Source organism: Microtus oregoni, unplaced genomic scaffold (assembly GCF_018167655.1).
Source record: "Microtus oregoni isolate MIOR12 unplaced genomic scaffold, Mior012 000002F_ref0000024, whole genome shotgun sequence".
Lineage (NCBI taxonomy): Eukaryota > Metazoa > Chordata > Mammalia > Rodentia > Cricetidae > Microtus > Microtus oregoni.
Genome location: NW_024543061.1, coordinates 27,314,885 through 27,338,588, shown reverse-complemented (window position 1 = coordinate 27,338,588; position 23,704 = coordinate 27,314,885). Strand labels below are relative to the sequence as shown.

Genomic DNA, 23,704 nt, shown 5'->3' with positions numbered 1-23,704 from the left:
ACATCTAATCATTCAGCCAACCGAGAGCAGCCAGCTGTCAGACAGGTAGCGGCCTCGCTTGTCCCCAGAGGGGATGTTGTTTGGGGCCTTCTGTACAATGCAGTGTGGCCTCTGTACTGACTTGCCATCCTGAGCCTCCATGGGTGTTCAGCCATTATAGAGTCCAGGCAGCATAGCAGGGGGTGCACTTGCTTTGGGGGCCTCTGTGTGAGAAGGGTTGGGCAAATCCAGAAGGGAAAGTGGGAACTGGGGCATCAGATGGAGGCTAGTCTGTCATTCTCTGGCTGAATGATCAGGTCTGCCAAGGGAGCCTACAGCACCTCGAAGAGGCTCATCAGGAGCCACTCCAGGGCTCAGAGGGAGCAGACTCATGTCACCAGACTCTCTTTGTCTGTGTGAATAGACTTGAAGGGGTACCACAGTCAAGTGCATCCTTCCCACTGACAGCCACCTCAGCATTCGCCACCATCCCAACCTGTCTCAACCGAGAGGCCCAGTAGCTGGCCGGGCTGACCCAGCCCCGAAGCCTGCATGCTTCAGGTGCACAGTTTGCTTTAGAAGAGTGCGAGGCAGGGCCACACGCCAGCATCAGCCTCATGGAACGGCCTGGAGGCACTTACTCCCGCCTGGTCTCACGTCCAAGTTCCCTTAAGGCCAGGCTGTAAATGTTGCTATGGCATCTGGTACTTGCCAGATGGCTTAGTGGGTAAATGCCTGTCACACAAACAAGAGTACCTAATAAATGCACACTCCTGTGTCCCGACACACAGGAAAAGCAGGAATCAAAATCACGAAGACAACCATTACCGTGTACAAACAGAAGCGACTAGCTAGGAGCCCGTGAAACAGAAGGGGCTTCCCTTGGACATTGAGATGGTGAGGGCTTTGTCTCCCAACTCTCGGAAGTACTGACAGAGAGGGTGGGAGATAGGAGGGCGGTTGTGGGGAGAATAAATAAGCAACCATCATTGGGCAGGAATGGACAGGAGCTTCGGAAACCCAATCATCACACGGTTGGTAAAGTATGGACAGCTTCAAGCTCTGGGGGCCTGCATGCCCATTTCACCTGCCACACTGGCTGTCTAGCAGGTGAAGGGTTCTGTGAATGGGCTGCCCCTGAGGGGGTTGCATAGCGCCCTTGGGCCATGGTGAAGCCTTCTAGTAGGCTCCCCTCTTCCTGCCCGGAGGAGATGCAGAAGGTTCAAGGACAGGCGAGTGTCCCAGGGAGAGGGTTCTCCAGAAGTGAGGCAGGATCCACACCCCATGCACACCCAGGGAGGATGGACTCACCGCTCAAGGGGGACGTGCTGTTCTCCAGAGCCTGGCACACAGCTAACACGAAACCTGTGGGGGAAGCAGAGAGGGCAGGTAAGTGTCACCTCAGAAAAGAACTTCCTTGGGGATCAGGCAAAGACTTCAGAATTTTACTAAGGGGCCGACAAGTGTGTCTGGCTACTTCTCTTTGAGGGCTCAGTGCAAAATGGAAGCAGGGCCCCTTGTGCCAAGACCAGGGGAAATACGTTCACGGTTGGAGGCGCACAGGGGGCTAGCAATAGTGTTCTCCTCTGGCTGCAGTTTCTCCCCACTTGCTGCAGAGTTTTCTGTCTGCTGGGTGTGAGGATACTCACAGATTGGGTCCAGCCCCCCATATTCACACAGGGGCAGATAGGCTTCCCTCTAAGCAGTAACTGAAGCAATGCACTGAGACATAGCTGGGGTCTAGTAAGGAACTCTGCTTCCCCAGGACCGGCTGCCCCCAGCCAAGGAGGATGGTGACCCCAAGAGCATTGCACCACCGCAGTCGGGATGTGTGAGGAGCCTGGCTGAGGACAGTGGGGAGAACTGTCACTGCACTCTTCTTTGATACGTCACAGGTGCGTTCAGGTATGTCAAGGCCTCAATAGGTGCTGAGCATGGGAGGGCCAAAGACCCATGGACGGAAACCCCATGATGGCAGCACGCAGAACCCTGGGAGCCAAGGCTCCCTTTGACTTCCCTCACAAGACACAGACGCCAAGACTACACAGCAAGGCACACGTGCAGGGCCTCTCTGTGATCTGTAAAGCCACCTCTGCCATAGGTGATCCCCATGAGCCCTCATGTTATGGTGGTGGACGTTTCTAGAAACAGAGCAGTGAGTTCTTGTAAAGAAGAAAGCTCTTGTGAGTTTTGCCATCATCATGAATTAACTTCCCTGATCTGAAAGGCAAAGAGATGGCTCAGGCAGTCCTCCAGAGGAGGCTGGGCCTCAGGCAGACTATTCTAGAAGACTGATTCCCTAAGCCACTGCAGAAATCGAGTTAGGTCTTTTCTGCCCTTCTAACATAGCACAGGACCCACGTGACCTCTGAGGTCCAAGAGTGGGCCCCCGTTTCTCAGAGGAGGTGTTCCCTTTCTACACGTGTTCATAGGATTCCCCAGACACATTTCAAAGGGACATCTGCCACGTTCACACCCAGGGTTCCATTCCTGCCAGAGCCAGAAAAAGCTAGGGGTTGTACCCTCAGACTATGGGACAGTCACGTCCTGATGCTGTGGCCACTGCCACAAACCACTCTGGGCTGAAGTCAGTCAGTGACCCGTAATCAGTCAAGGCTGACACGAGATGCCTGGCATACTTCAGGACAGGGAGCATGACCAGCCTGTCAGCAACTGTCCCCAAACCACTGAGTGATCCTTATGTCTCCTCCCTGCCTGAACCCTGCCTGTCAGGGCGAATAGCACAAGCCCAGCACTGAGTCTGGCCCTGCCAGCCTCTGGAGGAAAGACAGGAGATGGGGTGTGCGCTGGGGCCCGTCCCTCACCTGGCACAAAGCCCCTTCTCCTTCTCACCTGCCAGCTGCCAATTGCCAAACTCATGAAGGCATTTCAGGAAGTAATTAATGGCCACAAAGTACGTGTGTTCCTCTGAGGAACGAACAACACGTTGTTTCTCTTCATGATTCTAGAACGGTGAGAATCCTAGCCACCTTCTGTCCCCCATTTCCCATGATGCCTTGACTTTCCTCTAGCCGCTATGGGCCTGGGCCAGGCAGACGAGGCTCAGCCTCTCTTCTCAGGTGTGGTGCCAGGGTCCCACAACCTGCGCAGGTTTCTGCAGACATTCTCAACTCCTTCTTATTGTGACCCTAGAAGCAAGTTCCCGCCAGTCCTCCTGCCTGTGGGGGTGCCCAGCACACAGGGGCTTAAAGATTCAGAAATCTGCCCAAACTTCTGTGCTACATTGAAACTTGAGTCTTCTTACTTGAGATGTTCAAGACACTGCTGAGTGAATGTGCCCTGTCTGGTCACGGCACACCAGCGGGGATGTTTCCACCTGTATGACCCTCCTGGCTTAACCCACAGACTTGGCAGGCCCGCAGAGCCTACAGCCTCATCCCCTGGGATTTTTCTCCTTGCCCTCAGTTTCCCCACGAGCCAGGCCTGAGGTGTTCCATCTGCATACCCTGGGGAGCCAGAAGCCCCCGTACATGTGGCCTGGTGTCTGAAGGCCTTCAAGGAACGTGTGGCCTTGGCAGACACGAGGCTCTGAGAAGCCAAGGGGCCACCACAGAGCTGGCTGTCACCGCCAGAGCTCAGAAAGATACAGTCCAGGCTGAGGCTCAGCAGAAGGCGGGAGCCATAAGTTCCTCTAGTCTGAGTATCAAAGCCACCTGGCACAGGTCCTGGGGATGGGAAGGCTGGCTGTAGGGCCACCCAGCCAGCTCTCCTCCCTCAGGGACAGGAATCCTTTCAAGGCTGTTCTGTCAGCTTCTCATTCTCAGTCTGTCTAACTAGCTCCAATGTGGGAAACCCCGACTGCGGTCTTCAAAAAAGAAAAGAAGGGCAGAGGGTGGTGTTGAGAGAAAAGCCACACATAACGGAAGTGTTTCCTCAGGGAAGCCTGGTCTCTGTTCCCAACACAGACCTGGGACCCAGGGCTTGCCCTCAAGGAAGGGTGAACTCACCATGCTTGTAATTCCGTTGTCTGCCACTCAGAAACTTGTGACAGAGACAAGGTGGTCAACAAGGCTAACCCATGCTTTGGGAGTTTGCAGAAGTGCAGCTCTCACCCGCAAGCCTAGCCATGATGGAAAAGTGGGAAATGCCATTAAGAGAGGCGGGGCATTCCTGTTCCCCTGGGTCCCAGAGCAGGGGCATCCATGCTTCAGCCCCACTCTTGAGATAGACAGTCTGGACAGGAACCCAAGCTGGGCTTTCTGTCTGAGACAGGATCCCCTGTCTTCAACTGCCATCACTTGGCAATCACCTCTTATGGAAGCATTTGGCTGTAGTACTCAGGCCTGAGAGGGGCATCTTCTGGCTCCTGGCCGCACCAGTTGAGGTGAGTGTGTCCTGCCCTGGCCTCTGTTGTAGCCCATGTTTGCTCCTAGCTCCTGTCCCTTGCACTGATTGCTCGGGGAGAACCTAGCAAGAGCTCCACATTTCGTGTTTGGAACTCTATGCCTGGGTTTAGAGGAAGGACAAGATTGGGCCAAGTTCTGCATTGAGGAAAGATGGGGAGGTGGATCATGGTCACGGCAGGTGCTTTTGGGAGCTGATGCCGTGGGTTCAACAATAGCACAGGGGAGGGGTGGGCAGGAGCTGCCCTAGGGTGGGACAGAGGGATGCATGAGCACTTGGGGGGCACTGCTAGTCTCCCCTTCTTACTCTCTGTCTCACTGGAGGTGGAAAACCATGAGGAAAAGATGAGGAACCAAGGAGGAAGGTGAGTAGCCTCCTCTGGGACCCTGCAGCTTGGCACCAGGTCTGTAGGGCTCCCGGTGGCACAAGAATACCTGTGAATGGGTAACCAGGATCCTAGGCCCTGTTGGCACAGACCCACAAATTCCCCAGGAGAGAAGAACTTCCCTGTCTCCCCTGGGAAGAGGTGTCAGCTTACACTTGGCTCTGCTCCCAGAGGTGCTATGCACAAGCTCCCGAGGATACCAGGCAAAGCTGCAGAGGAACCTTGGAGGAACTGGCCAGACAGGACAGGGAGAAGTCTGGGGACAGTGAGGTAAGGTGTTTGGAAAGACAAGAGACCCAGGAATGAGTCACTAGATAGATGGCCCCATGGGACACAAGGCTCTTGCCGCAGCCACCCTACCTCCAGAGTAATCTTTCAGAATCAGGCTGGGCCTTGATATCCGGGAAGAGAATTTGGTGGGGAACTCACTGGCAAAGGTCAGTGCTGTGTCAGGCGATGGGTCCTGATGCAGAATGCAACTGGAGTTATGGATGGCTGTGAGCTCCCATGTGGGCCAAGGCTGAAAGCCTGATCCTCCGGAAGAGCAACAAGTGCTCTCTCTGTATGGCCTGGTTTTGTGTCAACCTGACACAGGCTGGAGTCGTCAGAGAGGAAGGAACCTCAGTTGAGGAAGTGCGTCCATGAGATCCAGCTGTGAGGCGTTTTCTCAAGTGCTCAATGGGGCGGGGGTGGGGGAAGCACTGGTGAGTGGGGCCATCTCTAGGCTGGAGGTCCTAGGTTCCATAAGAAAGCAGGCTGAGCAAGCCAGTAATAAGCAGTTTCCCCTGTGGCCCTGCATCAGCTTCTGCCTCTGGGTTCCTGCCCTGTTTGAGTTCCTGTCCTGACTGTCTTTAGTGGTGAACAGCAATGTGGAAGTGGAAGCTGAATAAACCCATCCATCCCCCCCCCCCCCACACCCCAACTTGCTTTTTGATCCTGGTGTTTTGTCAGAGCAGTAGAAGCCCTGACTGAGACACGCTCTTAACTGCTGGACCATCGTCTTTCCAGTCCCTTGTTAGTTTGTATGGACACAGGGCCTTTCCCTGGCCTGGAGCTCCAGTGAGTTCCTTGGAGCCTGGCTCCACCTTCCTATGCTAGGATTACAAGCACAGGTCATCAGATCTGGCTTTGTTCTAGGGGTTGAACTCAGGGCCTTATACTTGCAGGGCAACCATTTTAATGATCAAGCAATCTTCCCAGCCCAATATATATAGATTTTTTTAAATTTTTTGAATTTTATTTGGCAATATTTGTATGTAGACTCTGATATATTTTGGAAACAGGATCAAAGTCTAAACAGAAAATTAATTTGTTTCATATACATGAGATATATATATATATATATATATATATATATATATATATATATATCTCCTATGAATAGACTCAGTGTCTTTGGGCTCAGTAATTTTAGGGTGCCTGCCTGATGACTGTGACCCACTCCAGAAGGTCAGATGTGGAATCTTCTGCTTGAAGCCTCACTGTGGATTTTGGACTGTAGGTTTACAGCCTGTATGATGCTCCTATTTTGGAGGTGAGAAGAAATGCCAGCAGAACACCAGACTGTGGGTTCCATCCCAAACACTACATAAAACCAGGTATGTAGCCCCCAAACTCAGGAAATTGAGGTGAGAGCATTAGAAGTTCAAGGCCATCCTCAGTTACGTGGAGAATTCTAGCACAGATGGGCCACTTGAGACTGTAACTCAAAAGAAAAACCAAAAAATAAAAACATCACCCCCAAAACACCAATACCCCTTTCCCTTTCAGCTAAAGTCAGGCATGCTTAGAATGGGGAATACAGGCAGACAGGAGACCAGAGTCTAGGTTTGTTTAGGACCTTGTTTTCTTCAGCAAGTCCTTCTCCTCTCCCTCTCCTCCCTTTCTCCCTCTTCCTTCTTTTCTACCTCATATTTCAGGCAGGTCTTGAATTCACAGCAATCTTCCTGTCTCAGCCTCCTGAGAGCTGGGATTACAAGCTTGTACCACCATGCCTGGGCCAGTTACATCTTTTTCAATCTTGGACTGTCTCTTTAGGGGGCACAGCTGGTTAGATTGGCTGAGTCTCCAATTTACAGGCAGCTACAAAGACAGAGGGCTGTCTACCTTCTAAGTCGGCTAGCTGGGGACAACTGACCATGTTTTGACTCCTTCTGAGTAAGTCCGCAGCCTGGAATTGGGGACCAGGCATAATGACTACCTGTACACAGCCTCAGCAAGGGGTGCTTTAATAGAAATTATCGGGCTTTGGAGGAGATATCAGGTCGGTGTACTTCCCACTTCTGTATCTTCAGTACAGACTCGATGGCTTGCGAATCTATCCAGCGGTCTCAAGAGAGTCAGCGACCTTGGGTCCTCGGCTGCCTGTTCTACTCTCCTCTGGGGTCCCTCGAGCAGCTAATTGCACATTGGCAAGTCTAAGGCACTACCTTCTGGTGACTGTATGGCATTGGTGTCACAGTTCACCCTCCAGTGTCACTGAAAGTTCATAGCAATTTTCTATGTCCTTCTGGATGGAAGAGACCCTTAGGAACAGGGAGATGAAGGACAGCAGAGGGGTTGGGCACAATAGCTCTGCCCCTTCTGAATTCTGACTCACATGTGCCTTGACTTTGCCACAGACCTGAGTGTTTGTGCCCAGGAGACTTTGACACACTCTAAGCTCGCTAAGCCTTGAAATCCCTCTGTCAAACAGGAAGGGAATCTCCTCACGGGACTATGGCGAAGGTGAAGTGCAGTGGGCATGTCGCTTCCGTACAGCACAATGTGCCTACTGACCTGCTTTGCCGGATTATTGCCTCTTCACTCCACAGAACTCCCCAGGATTCAGAGGGGGAGCAACAGTCACCCATCCTGCTCTCCTTCAGGATGTCCAGAAAGGACTTCAACAAGGGACTACTTGAGAGCCAGGGTCACTTGGCTAAAGCCCAAGGGTGTTAGGGCACCAACCTTGCTTTTGAGGATTTAAAAGGCCACAGTCTACTTATATTAATGAGTCAAATATTGAGCAAACAACTACATAACAACAACAACAAGAAGAGGGTCAGATTGGGAGGGAAAGAGAAAGAGAAAGAAATGCAGGAGGAACGGATGTGGGTGGAAATGGCACAGCAGTTAAGAGCAGGCACTGCCTTCGGAGGCACTGAGTTTGGTTCCCATCACCCAAGTCAGGTGGCGCACAATCTCCTGTAAGTCCAGCTCCAGGGGAACCAATGGTACCTGGGTACCTGCACTCAGGTTTCTCACGCACATAATTTAAGATGGAAGGAAGGAAGGAAGGAAGGAAGGAAGGAAGGAAGGAAATCTGAGATCTGAGATCTCCCCTCTAGACATCTGAGACACACGGGGCAGCGGCAGTGTCCCCACTATCACACTGCAGTAGAGGCCTGTGGTTTGAGCTGCTGAAGTCACCTAGACCATCTCAACACAGCTCTAGCCCCACCCTCCACCAGGGCCTGCTCTCCAAGTCACAAGGTCAAAATTAAACTCCTGTACTCCTCCACCTCCTCCTGTTCTAAGCTGGACTGAGGACCAGGTCAGCCCCTCCCTCTACTTTGCAATCCAGCCCAAGCCCTTCAACACAATCATCCCCCACACAGACACTTCATCCATCCCTGTGTCGCTGGGCTCCCCAGTCCAGGCCTCAGCACCTCTGTAGACAGCACCAGCAGATGCCAAACTGGTTCTTCTGACAAGGCCTTCCCACCTTTGCTCTGGATGCTGCTACTTGAGAGAGGGCAGAGGAGGCCACAGGTCACACCAGCTCCTTCCCCAACTCACAGCCCAGGCTGAAGCCCTGAGCCAGATTTAAAAATACACAGCCTGAAAAGCCAGGTGTGGTGGCGCATGACTGGAGGTTGAAGGAGGATGAAGGTAGTCCTCAGTGACTATGTTGTGAGTTTAAGGCTAGTCTCTCCCGCAACAAACAGCAAAGCTTCACCCCCTCCCCAGTCACCAGGCTCCATTGGTATTGCACCCAAACACCCGTACCTCCTCTTTTTAGCTCCCACTGCCTATCCTAGTGGCTACCATGCGTGGGGGTCCTTGCAACTCTGACCTCTGTGGAGCTGTGGAAGCCTCTTTTCCTTCACTGTAAAAGGCCACAAATTCTGTCTCCTGGACAAAGTCATTGTGACGCAAGAATTAATGGATTTTCCAGAAACCTGGAAGGCACTGAGTGAGAATTTCTTCCCATTTATTTTATTTTAGAGACAGGGTGGGTTTTAATAATTAAGGTAGCCCAGACCGACCTTCAACTTACTATGTACCAAGGAAGACCTTGCATTCCTGATACTCCTGTCTCCATCTCCCTGGTGCTGGGATCTCGGGCTTGCCCCACCACACTCGACTGCTCTTATCAATGGTGCTTAGGCCAATGGCTTGCCAATCACCTGGGTCACAGCGGATACAAGCTTCAGAACAGCACGCTGTGCCCTGAACTACACGTGACTCGTATGTGGGCACGGACAGTAGCACTGTCTTTCACGTGCTGCTCTCTCATCTTGGCTCACCTCACCCCGGTGGAAATCACGTCTGCCTCTCAAAGACCGGCTCACCTGTGGCAAACATTAATGTCTTTTTTGGTTCACTCCTCCTATCCCCTTGTGGCTTTGAGATTGTCCCACTTACCCATCTGTCCCAGTGGTGTGGTGTTCCCTGTGCCCACTGTCCCCATACTTGGCCTAACGTCTGGCGCCCACTTTGGTTGGACCGAGTTTCTCTAAGAGGTCTGTCTCCCTATTGGGAAGGAAGCTGGAGGTGATGATGGGGAACATGCCGGGGGAGGGGGGGTCCAGAAAACTGCCCTTCCCCAGAATTCTCTGCTTACACTCCTTTCTTCTTACGTTTCTAGATTTTCTTTCTTATTCAGATTTCAGGGGAAATGGAGCACGCTTAGATCCTGACCATTTATTCATTCAAGTGGTGACTGAGCATCTATTATGGTGGCCAATTAGGGGCTGGAGAGATGGGGGACAAAGAGGCCCATTGCTCACAGCCTACAGTCCCTTTCCTGCAGGAAGCCACCCTTCCAGTTTTCAAAGCCATCACAGTGAACTCTAGAAGTGGTCTCTGAAGAAAGAGCTCAAGGGGGAGTAAGGAGATCGACCTGCCCCAGGGAGCTGTGCCTGTCAGCTCTTCCCACCATGTCCCATCTGTCCGTCTGTGCCTGTCTATCTGTCTGTGCCTGTCTATCTCACTCTTTGCCCCAGCTCAGAGCACTGGGGTTGCAAGCACAGAGCCTGCCTGTCGAATGCCTAGGCTGACCAGCCACAGACAAAACCCATAATTGGGTTAAAATTCAAATGAATGCATCTGCTACTCAATGGTGTTAGCTTGTCTCATAGCAAGTCATGATGCAGAGGATCTCCTCTCTCCCCGGGGACCCCCAATCTTCCCAGGGAAGTTTCTCAGCTCACTTGGACGCCTTTAAGGAGTCCTGAGCAAAGCCCATGGAAGCCAGTGGGACCAGTGTGTGCCCAGGGACCCCCACAGAGGGGAGCCACATTGAAGCATCAGTGGAGTTCCTGCCAGGTCCATGAGGCTCTCACTCTTCCTGTTCTTTCTTCCCAATGGCACCCAGCTGGTCCAGGTTGCCTAAACATGCTAGCTCATTTGCTCCCCGTGTTATCCCATCCAGTTTTCCAAGCCCAGCTCAATGCCTGCTTCTTACACATGCCTGATACTAGGTCCTTTGACTTCCCTGAGCTACCGGCTGCTCATGACCAGGACCAGCAAAGAATCCCACTTGGATTTTACACACGGACCATCTGGGGTTCCCAGTTTCTCTCTCCCAGTTTCTCACAGCCCAGACCTCATAGTCTCAGATTTATAAAAGCTACTTAGTAATTTTCTTTCCCTGTGTCAAAGGTCAAGCATAAATGTTTGCCGAGTACTTTGAGCTGTTTCCAGTTTAGGTCCTAATTAATAAATGCCTAAAAGTGACATCACAGACATGAGCTGGGCAGAGAGTCGACCCAGTTGCAGGAGGAGTTGGTGCATCCTGACGTGCTGGAAAGTGGTCAAGGTAAATAAACAGTGAGAATCGGCTAACAAGAGAGCCGAAGAGGTGCTTGCAGGAGACCCACCCTGTCCTACTGAGACACTTCCATTCCTAAGGCCACATGTGTGAGCCGAGACATATTGCACTGCCACAGAGACCCCCCTCCTTGTTCTGACCCCTCACCCGCTCACGAGCACAACTAACTATGCTGCTCACTGGTGCTGGCTGAAGAGAAAACACACCTGACAACACAGCTCCGGCTCCATCGGTTACTTGCCAGGATTCAGAGCTGTGTGTGTGTCCTGGGGCAAGGAAGGCCCTTGGCAAGGCCTATCTGCAAGATCTGTGCCATGCCCTTCTCTGCCAGGAGGGAGCCCATCTCTGGATCTGGGATGGGTCCTGAGTCAAGTTTCCTCTTCCTCAGGGGCTCCTCCAGCCACCCCCATCTGAGTTCCTGGAACGGTGAGGTATCAGGGCTGGCTGGGGTCCCCAAATCTTGAGTCACCAACAGACTCTACCAGGGCTGAATGGCAAAGACACTGTGCCAGGCTGAGGGCTCTGAAAGTCCATGCCAGCTGACTGCCATTGAGTCAGACCTCAAGGCGTCTCTGGAAAGGGTCCTAGAAGGATGAGAAAAAGCCTGGGGGAGTGGGCAGACACAGGGTTGGGGCTCAAGTGGTCGAGGTTATAGTACCAACTATGGGGCCCAAGGCCTTGGAGCCTGAAATAGGCAGAGAATGGGGCAACCTAGAAAGACAGGGAAAGGAGCCCTTCACTCCAGCGTCTAAAGCCCCTCGCCAGGCAAGAAGCAAGTATTCCAGCGCAGTGTACACCTGCTGGGAGGCTTTAAAACATCAGTAAGCAGAACAGTGAGCCAGGCTTATGGCCTGAACACGTAGGACTTTGGGCAGGGCCATACCGCTCTTCCATTTTCTGGAAATCTCTAACTAGTCTGTTTGTTTACAGTGGCAATAGCCTACCTTCCTGTAGCTCTATGATCTAGACTTTTCCTGGCGATAGCCTACCTTCCCATAGCTCTATGATCTAGACTTTTCCTTTATCAAGTGTGATCTTGTCCTCAGCAACCATGTGTGACCTCACTCTGGTTCCTTAGCCACCCTTTGATGATAACAACTTCAAAAACACCCAAATCCTGCATATGACTATTGTAAAAGCTACGAAAGGGACTCTCTCAGAGAAGCCCACCCCCCACGCTCAGATGTATCTTTTTATGAGCTTCCTAAAAAATTCTATATTTGAAAATAACTTAAAACCTCAGTTCTGCTTCATCCTGGCTCACCCTGAAAATCTTTACTATGTCAAAGCCAAGGATCTGGCTTCACCTGCGTGGGAAAATGAAGGGACCTCTTGGGTTGCTAAGAGTGGAACTGTTCTGTGCTCCTGCTGCTACAGACAGAGGACACTTGCTGCCAGCAAATGCGGAAGCTATTTCCAGTCTTCGAGGTCCAACATGGATGGTATGAGTTCCTTCCCCATCTGTGAGGTCCACTGAGACATCTCAGACTCCCTGGCATGTGGTGGTTCAAACCATCCTTCAATCCTGACACCACCCAGCAAATTAGTCTGATGATAGATTTGAACTAGCCGGGCATATTTTCTTTCCGGAGGCTAGCCCATGTGTACCTATCCCACCGGGCCAGGAGCGTGGAAGTCCTCAAGGACTGTTTACAATCCTTTTCCCCAAGTAAGCAGCAAACACATCTCTTGCCACCACTGTCCGAGACTCAGAACACCGTGGCACCACCCTGCGGAAGTTTTCGGCCAATACAGATGCAAGTATAACTTGGCAGGATTAAGATCAATGCAGTATTAGCCTGGGTATGAAGGCAGCTGGGAGGAAGGGATGATGAGTGAAGTGGCTGACTAGGAAGCATGGTCACAGAGAAGAAGAAGCAGTCCTTAGAAGGTCACCAGCTTGTGGGGAGCGCCCTGAAGCTCTGCTGGTTCCACTTTATAGTGCACACTGGCAGGGTCCCAGAGGTGAGGAGCAGGAATGACCCAGAAGGGAAAGGAAAGGACAGGAGAGAAAAGCTCACGCTGAAAGGAAGAGGGAGGTAGGAGTATATCTGGCTTACTGCCTTTTGCTAGAAGACTCTGACTAGCAATCCCCTCCCCTTCCAGCCAGGGCTTCTTCCCACGGGCAATACACCCCTCCAGGGTCCTCTGAATCTCACAGGGGATGGGTTTCATTACTGTGGCAATGACAAGGGCCACTCTTGGTATTTAGTGGGTGAGCCAAGAGTACCAAATTTCTGTAGTGCATTGGACTTTGTGGCTTTTAGGATGTAATTGGTCTTTCTAGACATTCTCAACCCCAAAGGGGAGGATGCCTTCACTTCAGGTCATTCAGCCAGAGCCGTGCCTGAGCAGAAGGAGCCAGCACATAGTAGAAAGGAGCTAGGGACAGTCACATGAGCTGACGAGTACCTACTTCATCAGAGCCTGGCAAATGGTCTCCCAGGGGTTATACTGGGACTATGGGGTTCCCGCCTGGGAGAGCATGGGGCACCCCTGGTCTTCCCAGCATTGACTCCATCCCCTGTCCAACTGTCTGCACCTGTCTGTCTCACTTTTTTTTTCATGAACCCAAAGCATCTGGGTTTAAGGGCACAAAGCCTGCCCGTGTAGCATTGAGGCTGGCTAGTCACAAACAAAGGCCATTCCAGAGACTATCGGATTCTCAAGGCACACAACATTCTGCTCTGCTGGTCCACAGCCCAGCCTGGGGACCCTGGTGTATTGTCCTCAGGCCACTTGGGTTGTCATGGCCACATGTGGCAACGCCGTTTGGTGCCTTACATGCTCTGACTCACGCTCCCCAAGTCTCATTGTGGACCCTGGAGAGACTGGCAAGGAACTGGGCACACTGCCCACTCAGTTTGTGGACAGACGATGCCATGTGCCTTTTGTTAATGGTAGTTTAGAACACTGCAAAGGAAACCAGAGTCATAGCTGGAACCCTTCAGGTTATGGAAGACGCCATGGAGGGTGAGGCAGGAACTCCCTGATGCCCCCTCCCCTTCAGCTTCTGTTGGGAAAGAACAGGGAGAGAAGAAGGAATAGGAACATAGGATGTTTGCTGAGGAAGATTCAAATCTCATGACAACAGGGAGTTCATGGGGAAAAGGAGGGAAGGAGATAGGACTCCATGTTGAAGCCCAGAGGAGCATGCACAGGCCAAGGGTCTTGGATCACCCCTGTTTGGAGTGCCCTCAAGTTCAGCCTAACAGACAGACCCATCTCAGAGAAGCTGAGGCGATGAGGCCACTCCAGACGACAACCTGGGCACCTGATTCCTGCCATGGGGCCAAGCCATAGAGTTGAAAATGAGCCTTCAGCAGAGTGTCTGAGAAGCTGTCCGTTAACTGCTGGAACTTAGACACCGCTGCAAAGCCCCTCACAGGTGAGAGGTAAATCGTGGTATTCTAGAGCAGTGAGACAAACAGGTCACGATGCTCTCAAGAGACAGGAGTCTGAATACCATAAGGGTCCAGAAGTAAAAGAAGCTGGGCTGGAAATGGCTGGGAATCCCTACGTGAACCAGGAAAGACGAGTGCAGGGTTCTGGAAGGATCCACGGTGGCTAGGAGGTCAGGAAGGGGAGCAGGGGGCAGGGGACTTGTGAAGCCTTGAACCCACACTGAATGGTGCTTCAGTGGTAGATGGCAATCATCGTGATAAATCTTTCCAAGCTCATGTAACATACACTACCACATGTGAATCTTAACGTCAACTAGGGACTTGTAACTTAAATTTAATTGTAGTTAAACTGACAGTGGAGAGGAGGCTTAGTGCATACTGATCTTACAGAGGACCTGGGTTTGTTTCTTAGCACCCCAGCAGGCAGCTCACAACGGTCTGTAATTCCTTCTCCCTGGGAACCAATGCCTTTTTCTGGTCTCTGAGGGCACTGCGTCCACATGTGCATGCACACACACAAACACAGCACAATTAAAAATAAAATAGATCTTTAAAGCAGTTTTAGCTAGACACTACTAACTTGGTAATAATGTGTCGGCATCGGCGTGTCGACAGTCACACACACCAGACAATGGAAGGAGCAGGAGACACAAGCAAGCGTATGGGAGACCTGGATTCTTGCTCTGTTTTTCTTTACACCTGAAACGCTTCTAAACAATAGCCTGTTAATTTATAAAGCAGACCAAGCAGAAACATCCATGGGCAATGACAGCATGACTAGACTTCTAACTGTCTAGTCGCTCATCTTCAGGCAGAAGGCCCCCCTTTCCGAAAGGCTACAGGCTGAAGAGCTGGGTGGGCTTTTCCAAACGTGCAGAGCCTCTACTGTGCTTGGGGGGGGGGGGGGAGACACGAGCATCTTGGACCCCTGGCTCCCTGACTGTGGAGGTGGAGACAGGCCAGCCTATCTATGCCTAGATTCTATCTGGCATCCGACAGTGAACAGCGAGCAAGGCTCGGCCACCTGCTGTCAGTCCTGGGCCACTCATGCTGTGTTAGCAAGCTGCTGCTGTGGGGATCCTGGAAACACGCAATGGTAGCTTCAGCTGGTGACTCAGTTCCATTGTCGGGACCACCCATCCTCACACCATGCTTAATCACAGAACATGTCAACAAAGGGGGAGCAGAAGAAAGCTCCAATCCCTGGGGACAGCGGGTGCAGAAAAGGCATCAGGGATGATAGGGCAGATGTGTGTGCAAGGAGCCTTCCAGAGAAGCCTTCTAGAGGGGAGGCTGATGGACACAGACAGGTACGCTAGAAGCCTTGGATACACCAAGGGAATCCAGCATCCTGGTCCAGGGTAACAAACCTTGTTCCTGGGGACTCTCATACACATTCCTTCTCAGGGCCTGGCCAGCACTTTTATATCTGTTGTCATTGCCATGTGACAAAGAATAGTGGCCAGTCAACCTCTTGGTCTTCCCGCTACGTGAGAAGGGCTCCTGAGTGGGCACCTTACACAGCCTCTGTCATAATATGAACTATAGCCACGGAAGCATCTGCCACCTTCTCTGCCCTGTGAGATCCCCAGGGACAACCAGGCCAGGTTCCCATTGAACTATGATGCCAACCCAAAGCCTTTTTGGAGGCTCACTCCGAATATTTCCCTGCTTGGTGGTGACCTCATCACCACCATGGGCTGGCACTTGAGACTCAGAGGGAAGGACACAGCAAACAGGCCCAGGGCTAACCTGAGGCCCGAGTTCAGTCAGCAGCAAACACACAAGACTCAGAGATGATGCTCTGCCTTGCGTGTCCCTGTGCTAAAGACACTGGCTCTGAAGCAGCCCCCAGGACCATGGGTACCAGTGCAGTCTCAAGTTCCTTTTGTCCCTTGTGAAATATGCGTGTGGAGAGAAACAGATAGCTGTCCCTACTGATGAAGTGCTAATGTCCTCAAGGGAAAGGAGTCCTTCCCTATAGAGACGGTAGAGTCCGGAGTCCCTTCTGGTAGGAGGCCATCAGAACATTCCTGCTGGTATCACAGGAAGGCCTGAGGTCTTATCAATCCAGTCTTGGTACCCAACATTCTGCCCTTTCCTGCTTCTGACTTTGATGACAGCAAGTACCTGAGAGCATCATGAAGGTGAGAGGTGAGGCCATGCCCTCACAGGCTCTGTGCCCTGTTGGGATACTAGTCTTGTATAGGCAGGAGTACCTCTAAATGGCTCAAGTATTAATTTAGAAACCATCTTTTAAAATATCCAAGTACTGATCAAAAAATAGTAACAAGGCAGGTGTCTTAGTATGTTTTTGTCAACTTGACACAAACCTCCACATGTCTGGTAAGAGGTAATTTCAACTGAGGAATTGCTTCCATCAGACTGGCCCGTAGGAATGTCTGGGGAGAATTTTCTTGATTGCTGGTTGATGTGGGAGGGCCCAGCTCACCGTGGGCTGTGTCATCCCTGGAAAGGTGGGCCTGGGCTATAGAAGAAGGTATTTGAGCAATATTTGAGGAGCAAGCCAATAAAAAGATTTCCTTCGTCAGCTATGATTGTTTCGGTCTTGAGTTCCTGCCTTGACTTCTCTCAGTGATAGACTATGATCAGGAAGTGTAGGTCAAATAAACCTCTTCCTCCCCAAGTTTTTATCAATGTTTCATCATAGCAGCAAAGAAATAAGGAAAACATGAAAAATAAGAAGCATAAATAACAACACTTTCAGTTCTAGGAAATCCATCTTTTTCTCATGCTAGTAAAAATGGACCATAATATTGAGCAGTAATAGAAATAGGTTGCATGCTTAGAGCCACCTCTATGCTGGATCCCCAGCAGACATTACTAATCAATCATAGAATTACTGAATTCAACTACAGCTCTCAGAGTCATCTAAACAGTTGCTTCTAAGAAACTGTTTCCCAGGTGTGCTAAGACAAAACAAAACAAAACAAACAAAACAAAAAATACCCCCATCTGCTGCTATGCTAGTGGTATGGGGTCAGAGATGGTGGGGTGGGAAGAAGAGGAAGATGAAGAGAGTCTCTGGAGGTAAATGCTGGCCAATAGTGAAATATTACCATGGAAGTTGAGACTAAAAGCAGAAGCAAAGCCACCTGTCCCTCCCATTCTCAGACAGACGTGGTCACCCAGATACCTGTCCGTGTAACTGCTAACTGGAAGAGGATTCTTCTAATCCCGCCCCAACACAGGGGGTTGTTGGGCTGAATATCGATAGCCATTCATGCTGACTCCCTGATCTCCCCAAAACAAAGATTTTGAGATAGGAACAAAGCTCTAGAGATCTCTGAAAATAGCTCCTCGGGTGACAATCTGCAGAGATGGAGCAGCACCTGAACGATTTATGCACAAAATGAAAGCGGAGAAAGCAGACTCTGAGCGAGTGAGCAGAACCACCGCTCTGTGCTTTGAAACGACCTTCTTGGAGTCTAAGCATGGCTTTACACAGCAAATGACTCTATCTTCAAGGCCAAGGGGAAGGCCACTGTCCACTTCTGGTCTACCCTCAGCCGAGGCAGAGGTCATCGTGGCTCCAGAAAGCATCCTTGGCTAGGCCAGCCTCAGTCCCTGGGGTGGGGGATGATTGACAACCCCAGGGAAAAGGACTAGACTGGTCAGGATGGGGTGAACTGCCAGTTAGACACCAGGCACACACTGTGCCTGCCTCGTGTAAGGAAGTACACACAAGGGAAGGCTTGCATCACATCACATTCGAGGGATAAGAAACGAACCCCACGTGACTGCAATCTAGTTCTCAAGGCTGAGGGTTCAGATAAAAAGGTCTGTCCTTGGACATCCCGTCTCTATCCTTGGCCTGCTCAGGGTGTCTGACTGCAGGCTGCTCTCTGACCTTGGGCATTCCCCACAGAGGACAGGAGCCAGCAGGAAAGTCGTGTTCTTGATCTTTCGAACTGCACAGCTACGAAGCCAGTGGCTTTCCTTCCTATTGGAAAGTGAGGCTTATTTCCCCAGGCCTTCTCTCCTTCGTACTCAGCAGCCCTGTGCTGTGCGGACTCAAAAGTCCCAGCTGAGATGATGAAAGGCTTCAACTAATCAGAGTGGCTCTAGTCCAGATAGTCGAATCTCCCTCCAGGAAGATGTATCAGTCAGGTCAGGGACAAGTGACAGGGTGAAGAGCATGGATGTTGGCAGTCATGGGGCAAACCCGCCGAGATGGAGATCCCTGCTCTGGCAGAGTGGCATCTGAGAAGGATGTGTGCTCAGGCTAGACCAGCAGAGTGGGCTCTGTCCACAGTCACCAGCAAGATACCTCTGCAGTAGACCTGGCCTACCTTAACTAAGTGGATAACTTAAAGAGAGATGGTTCTGGAAAATGATGCTCTGATAAGGCCACTTAAGGCCACACTATACAGATCCTTTCTAGTACGAGATGGAAGGTCTTACTACGTAGCCCAGGTTAGCCTTAAACTGATAATGGTCCTTTCTCAGCCTTCCCGCGCTAGGATGACAGGCACGTACAGTACTAGAATCTTAAAGATTGATTGATTGATTTAATGTGTGTCCCAGCCAGTCTGGTGTCAACCTGACACAAGAGTCATCAGAGAGGAAGGAGACTCAGTTGTGGAAATACATCTATAATGAAATCCAGCTATAAGGCATTTTCTCAATGAGTGATCAATGGGGGAGGGCCCAACCCATGATGGGTGATGCCATCCCTGGGCTGATAGTCCTGGGTTCTATAAGAAGGCAGGCTTAACAAGCCACGGGAACAAGCCAGTAAGCAGCACTCCTCCACGGCCTCTGCATCAGCTGCCTCCAGGTTCCTGCCCTGTGTGAGTTCCTGTCCTGACTTCCTCCAGTCGTGAATAGTGATGTAGAAATATAAGCCAAATAAACCCTTTTCTCTCCAACTTGCTTTTTTGGTCGTGGTGTTTCGTTGAAGCAATAGAAACCCTGAGACAATGTGCAGGTATGAGATTCATTACTGGCAGGTCCTAATACTTTTCTATGGCTAAGTCTCCAGAAATGGATTACTAGGTCCAAAGATCAATACTTTAAGAAAAATGATTTATTTTTAAATGTGTGTGCGTGTGTGTGTGTGTGTGTGCATGCGAGTGCACTGTCTGTGGAAGCCAGAAGAGGGTTTCAGATCCCCCTGGAACTGGAGTTAAGGCCACCCGGTGTTGGTGCCCAGAAATCTAAACATCGGCATGTACTCTTGACTGCTGAGCCAGCTCTCTTGTCCCAAGATTCAGATTTTTAAAAACCTTTTAGTTTTTTTTCAGACACTTGCTCATTGTGAAGGGGTCCATCCCACCAGTATAATCAATGTGCCAATGTGTACTTAAAAAAAAAAAAAAAACAAAGAAAAAACCAAAACCCTAACCACTTTTGAGAAACATTTGTAGAATGCCTTCATGGGGCCCTAACCTGAATCAGATTCTGTGGTGTCTGTCTATTCTGATACGCAAAGCCTGTCAAAAAAGGAAAAAGAAAAAAAAATGCACCAGCTGGACCAGGCTCCCGTGTAGGCGTGAGCAGCAAATGTTCCTTTGTTCTCATCGGCTGCTCAAGGCATCAGCAGCGCCTGTGCTTTCAGGGAGCGCAGCATCCCTGGGCTGGGGGTGCAGAGTTTGAAAGGAAGGGCAGCTATTAACACACCAGCTAGGGCAGGTTTTATCTTTAGCTGGGCTGTGAAGGACCGCAGGTGTTCATGCAGGTGTTCACGTGAAGGTGTTAAAGCTGCTTCGGGGGCTTCCAGGATGATTTGAGGAAGCACTGACTAAAGTTCTAGGGGTTGGGGGAGGAGAGGGGAGGCCAGGCTTGCAGCACAAGGCCTGCACATCACGCCCTGCGAATTTTGTTGCCATTCATGGGTGACAGATTGTACAAACCAGTGGAAGAGAACACCCTTTCAGACAAACACCTTTTGAAAAATTCAGAGTAGAACTGCAAACAGGATCCCACTAACAATTTGACTCTAAGTTCCTGGGCACAATACACACATCCAATGGCACCTCAGGTGAGCATGCGCCATCTGAACCTGAACTCCTAGCTTGTTTATAGTACTCTGCGGTCTAGAGCAGTGGCAGCTCGCTATCCTTCGGAGCTAGCATGCTGACCTGCAGAGAGGTTGGTCTGACTCGGTGCAAAGGTGGGAATGGCAGCCTGAAAGAAGCCTGACAGCACAGACCGAGGTCAGCCAAACAACGGCCCCTCACACAGGCCCGACACCTCACATACGACCTGGGGTTTGACTGCCACAGCTCTCTATGACAGTCCCCAGCCCCCACAACCTACAGTGCCCAGCACCTCAGCCTCCACAGCCTTCAACACCCAGTAACTCAGCCTGCACAGCCTTCAGTGCCCAGTGCCTCAGCCTGCATGGTGTCTGTGACTTGATGCAGAGAACTGGAAGTAGGTTAGGAGGCAGAACAGCAGATAAGGGTTCTTGATCCAAACCCTGGTTCTGGGTCTGGCACTTGCTGGTTGCAGGAGTTTGAGCAAGTCATCTAACATTTTTGTGCCTCGGTCCCCTCATCTATGAAACTGGGGGTCCCACCATGTCTCACAGTACTGCTAGGTGGGGTCATAGGGTTCTGTAGCTAAGGTACTTTGGGGACTTCAGAGGGCAGGTGTTGTCTCCTTAGGTACTCTTGTGACACTCTTCTGAGCCCAAGGTCCATCCTATACTTTATGCTCATTTGTAAAAGCCCCCATGTCCACTTATGTCGCTTTCTGCAAGACATTTCATGGCTGGGGGCCAGGGCTAGGTCATGGTTCCCTTTGCAACATCACCAAGTCCAGCTCAACACAGTTATATGCCAAACTGCACTGATAACCTGTGAGATAACCTGAAGACATGCCTCCCTTGCATCATGGCTGACTGACGGTGTGTTCCTTGTTACCTCACTAGCTCTGTAATATCCCATGGATGAAACAGCTCTGTTGGGTAAATTAAGTACCCAGTGGCACATAAGAGTTGGGCCACGACAATCACCAGGGCTGCTTGATCATGTAGATGACCCCACCTGGGGTGGGAGCAGTGCGAGCCCATTGCTTCCCTTTAATCTGAAGTCCAGAAAAAAAGGCGATTTAGTTGAAAGGGCTGTTTTGTTTATTTTCCCTGGTTGCACACTATGGGAAAGGGGCCGTTCCCAGGAAGCCATGCTCACGTTACATAACCGGTTGATGTTGTTTTCCTAAGGGTGCGTCTCTCTCGGCTTTCAAGTGGCTCACTGGTGCAGAACTGCTCCGTTATCCCTCTACCTTAACCTGAATAGAGCCTTAGTCCAGGAAGTCGGAATCAAACCTTTTGTTCTTTTTTTCTTTCTCCACAATAAACATAAAAATATAATAGAGGAGGGAACTCGATTCACTGGAATTCCCAGCCCCTCAATCATCTGAAGGATGAAGTCACACAATCCCTAATATTGCTGTGCAGAATCTGTGTAGCAAAATTCATGGACTGAAAGAGGGTATAGACGTTACCGTTGGCTGTTGGACATTTCAAAAATCTAGACCAGAAACCAACAAAGACAGTGTTTATCTAAAGACCATCCTCAGTCAGGTTGGAGATGCAGCTCTGTTGACAGAGGGCTTGCCTAACACGGATGAAGTCTTTGCTTGTGTTCCCAGCTCTGAACAAGCCTGCTGTGGAGGTGCTTGCTGTAATCTCAGAATTTGAGAGGGAGATGGAGGCAGGAGCATCAGAAGTTCAAGCCCACACTCAGCTACGTAACAAATTCAGTGCTAGCCTGGGCTACATGAGATTTTGTCTCAAAAAAAGTTACCATCCATCAATGGATAGAATGAGCATCTTTAGACGCTGCCATATACACAGTATCTTCTCAGCTCATGTGGAACATTCGCCAAGATGGACCACATTCTGAGCCATTAAACACAACCAACGGAAAGGAATGGAAATCCACACCAAGTGGAACTAGAAGTCAGCAACAGAAACCAGCTAGAGGCTGGAGAGATGGCTCAGTGGTTAAGAGTGCCTGCCGCTCTCGCGGAGGACCCAAGTTCAGCTCCCGGCGCCTGTAACTCCAGCGCCAGAAGATCCTACACTCTAGCCTCTGTGGGCATAACACTCACGTGTACATGCTCCCATATATTCATAATTAAAAATGATAAAAATAATTTTTAAATAGCTGGACATCTCCAAATTCCTGGAGCTTGAACAACACGTTCCAAAACAAAGCCTGGGTCAAAGAAGGGCTATGGAGAAACGAAGTCGCTTCTGAAGCAAATGGGAACTCGGCTCACTGAAGTCTGTAGGACACAGTGAACGCGGAGCTCAGAGGGAAGGGTGCCTGCAGACCCCACAAAGGAAGGTGTGGGGCTGCCCTCCGGGCTTGCATCTCATAGGAAGAAGGGGGAGGGGGAGAGGGGGAGAGAGACAGGGAGAAAGAAGAATTATGACCTCGTTTTGGTTAGTGTTCCCCTCTGAGTTCCTGAAAATTAGTCACTCATGTAGGATGGGAAGTCTTCTAAGTTTCCACCAACTCTCCCCAAACTGCAAAGAGATGTGTCTGTCCCCGAGTCCTCTAACTAACTGGCTAAGGAGGGAGATGGCAATCTTTCTGAAGTCTTGTTTTAATCCAGGACAAGTGGAAACACTGAAAACCTAGCGTTTGCAGTCTTGCTTTCCTTTCACTAATGTACCTGAGGTTTTTGGTTTTTAATAATTTTCAGATTTATTTTATCTTATTTTACTTATTTATTTCTTTTGTTTTCGAGACAGGCTTTCTCCGTGTAGCCCTGATTATGTTGGAACTTGCTTTGTAGACTAGGCTGGCCTTGAACTCACAGAGATCCGCCTGCCTCTGCCTCCTGAGTCCTGGCATTAGTGGTGTGCCCAGCTACCACCCTGTCGGAGGTTGTTTTAGTGGAGAATCAGTGTCATGACTTAAGTCTTTTAAGTTCCCTTTGAATGCCCGATCTATCCATGTCCCAACGAGATGTACCAGGTTGGGGTTGGGGTCCCAAGTGGGCCAGGGCAGACACCATATGCTCTCAGCTGAGGGGGAAATGAGAAGGAAGACAGTCTCAGTTCTCCAGAATGTTCCATGGAGGATGGCAAGCCTGCCACATGGCTTCCAATTCCCAGAAAGCCCAAAGTTGAGAAAGATTATCAGGGATCCAACCAGGCTTGTTGGGTCTCTCAGGGCAATGAGACCCAATGTCCACCAGCCTCTAGCTAAGTAACAGGGTGGAGCGACCCTCCGCTCTCAGGGAGGAGAATGGAAGCAGCTCTCCAGCTCCACAGGGGTGTCAGGAGATGAAACTCTTGTCACCAGAGTGAGAAAAGAAGGACATCCTCGTGACACACTGTGACCTTCCAGTTCTCAGCCCTGTCCCAGTCCCCGGGAGCAATCGTCCACTCTAGTCCCTACAAGGGTGGTGCATTATAGCCCCAGTCCTTAGAACTGTGGGACAGAACAAACACCGCAGACAGACCCACATCTCCTATGAATGAATTGGCAAGGTGGAATTTGAAACCAATAAATGCAGAAGAAATTATCCAGCAACCAAAGAACAGCGGAG

The 23,704-nt window shown here is 50.6% G+C and overlaps 1 protein-coding gene across 1 annotated transcript in view; it reads right to left on the bottom strand.

Moving 5' to 3' along the window:
* Positions 1-23,704, bottom strand: part of Tgfa (transforming growth factor alpha) — a 93,229-nt gene that overhangs the window by 55,978 nt on the left and 13,547 nt on the right. The window contains 1 exon segment of the mRNA XM_041635581.1: positions 1,291-1,344. Within this exon segment, the coding sequence (XP_041491515.1) occupies positions 1,291-1,344 (54 nt within the window).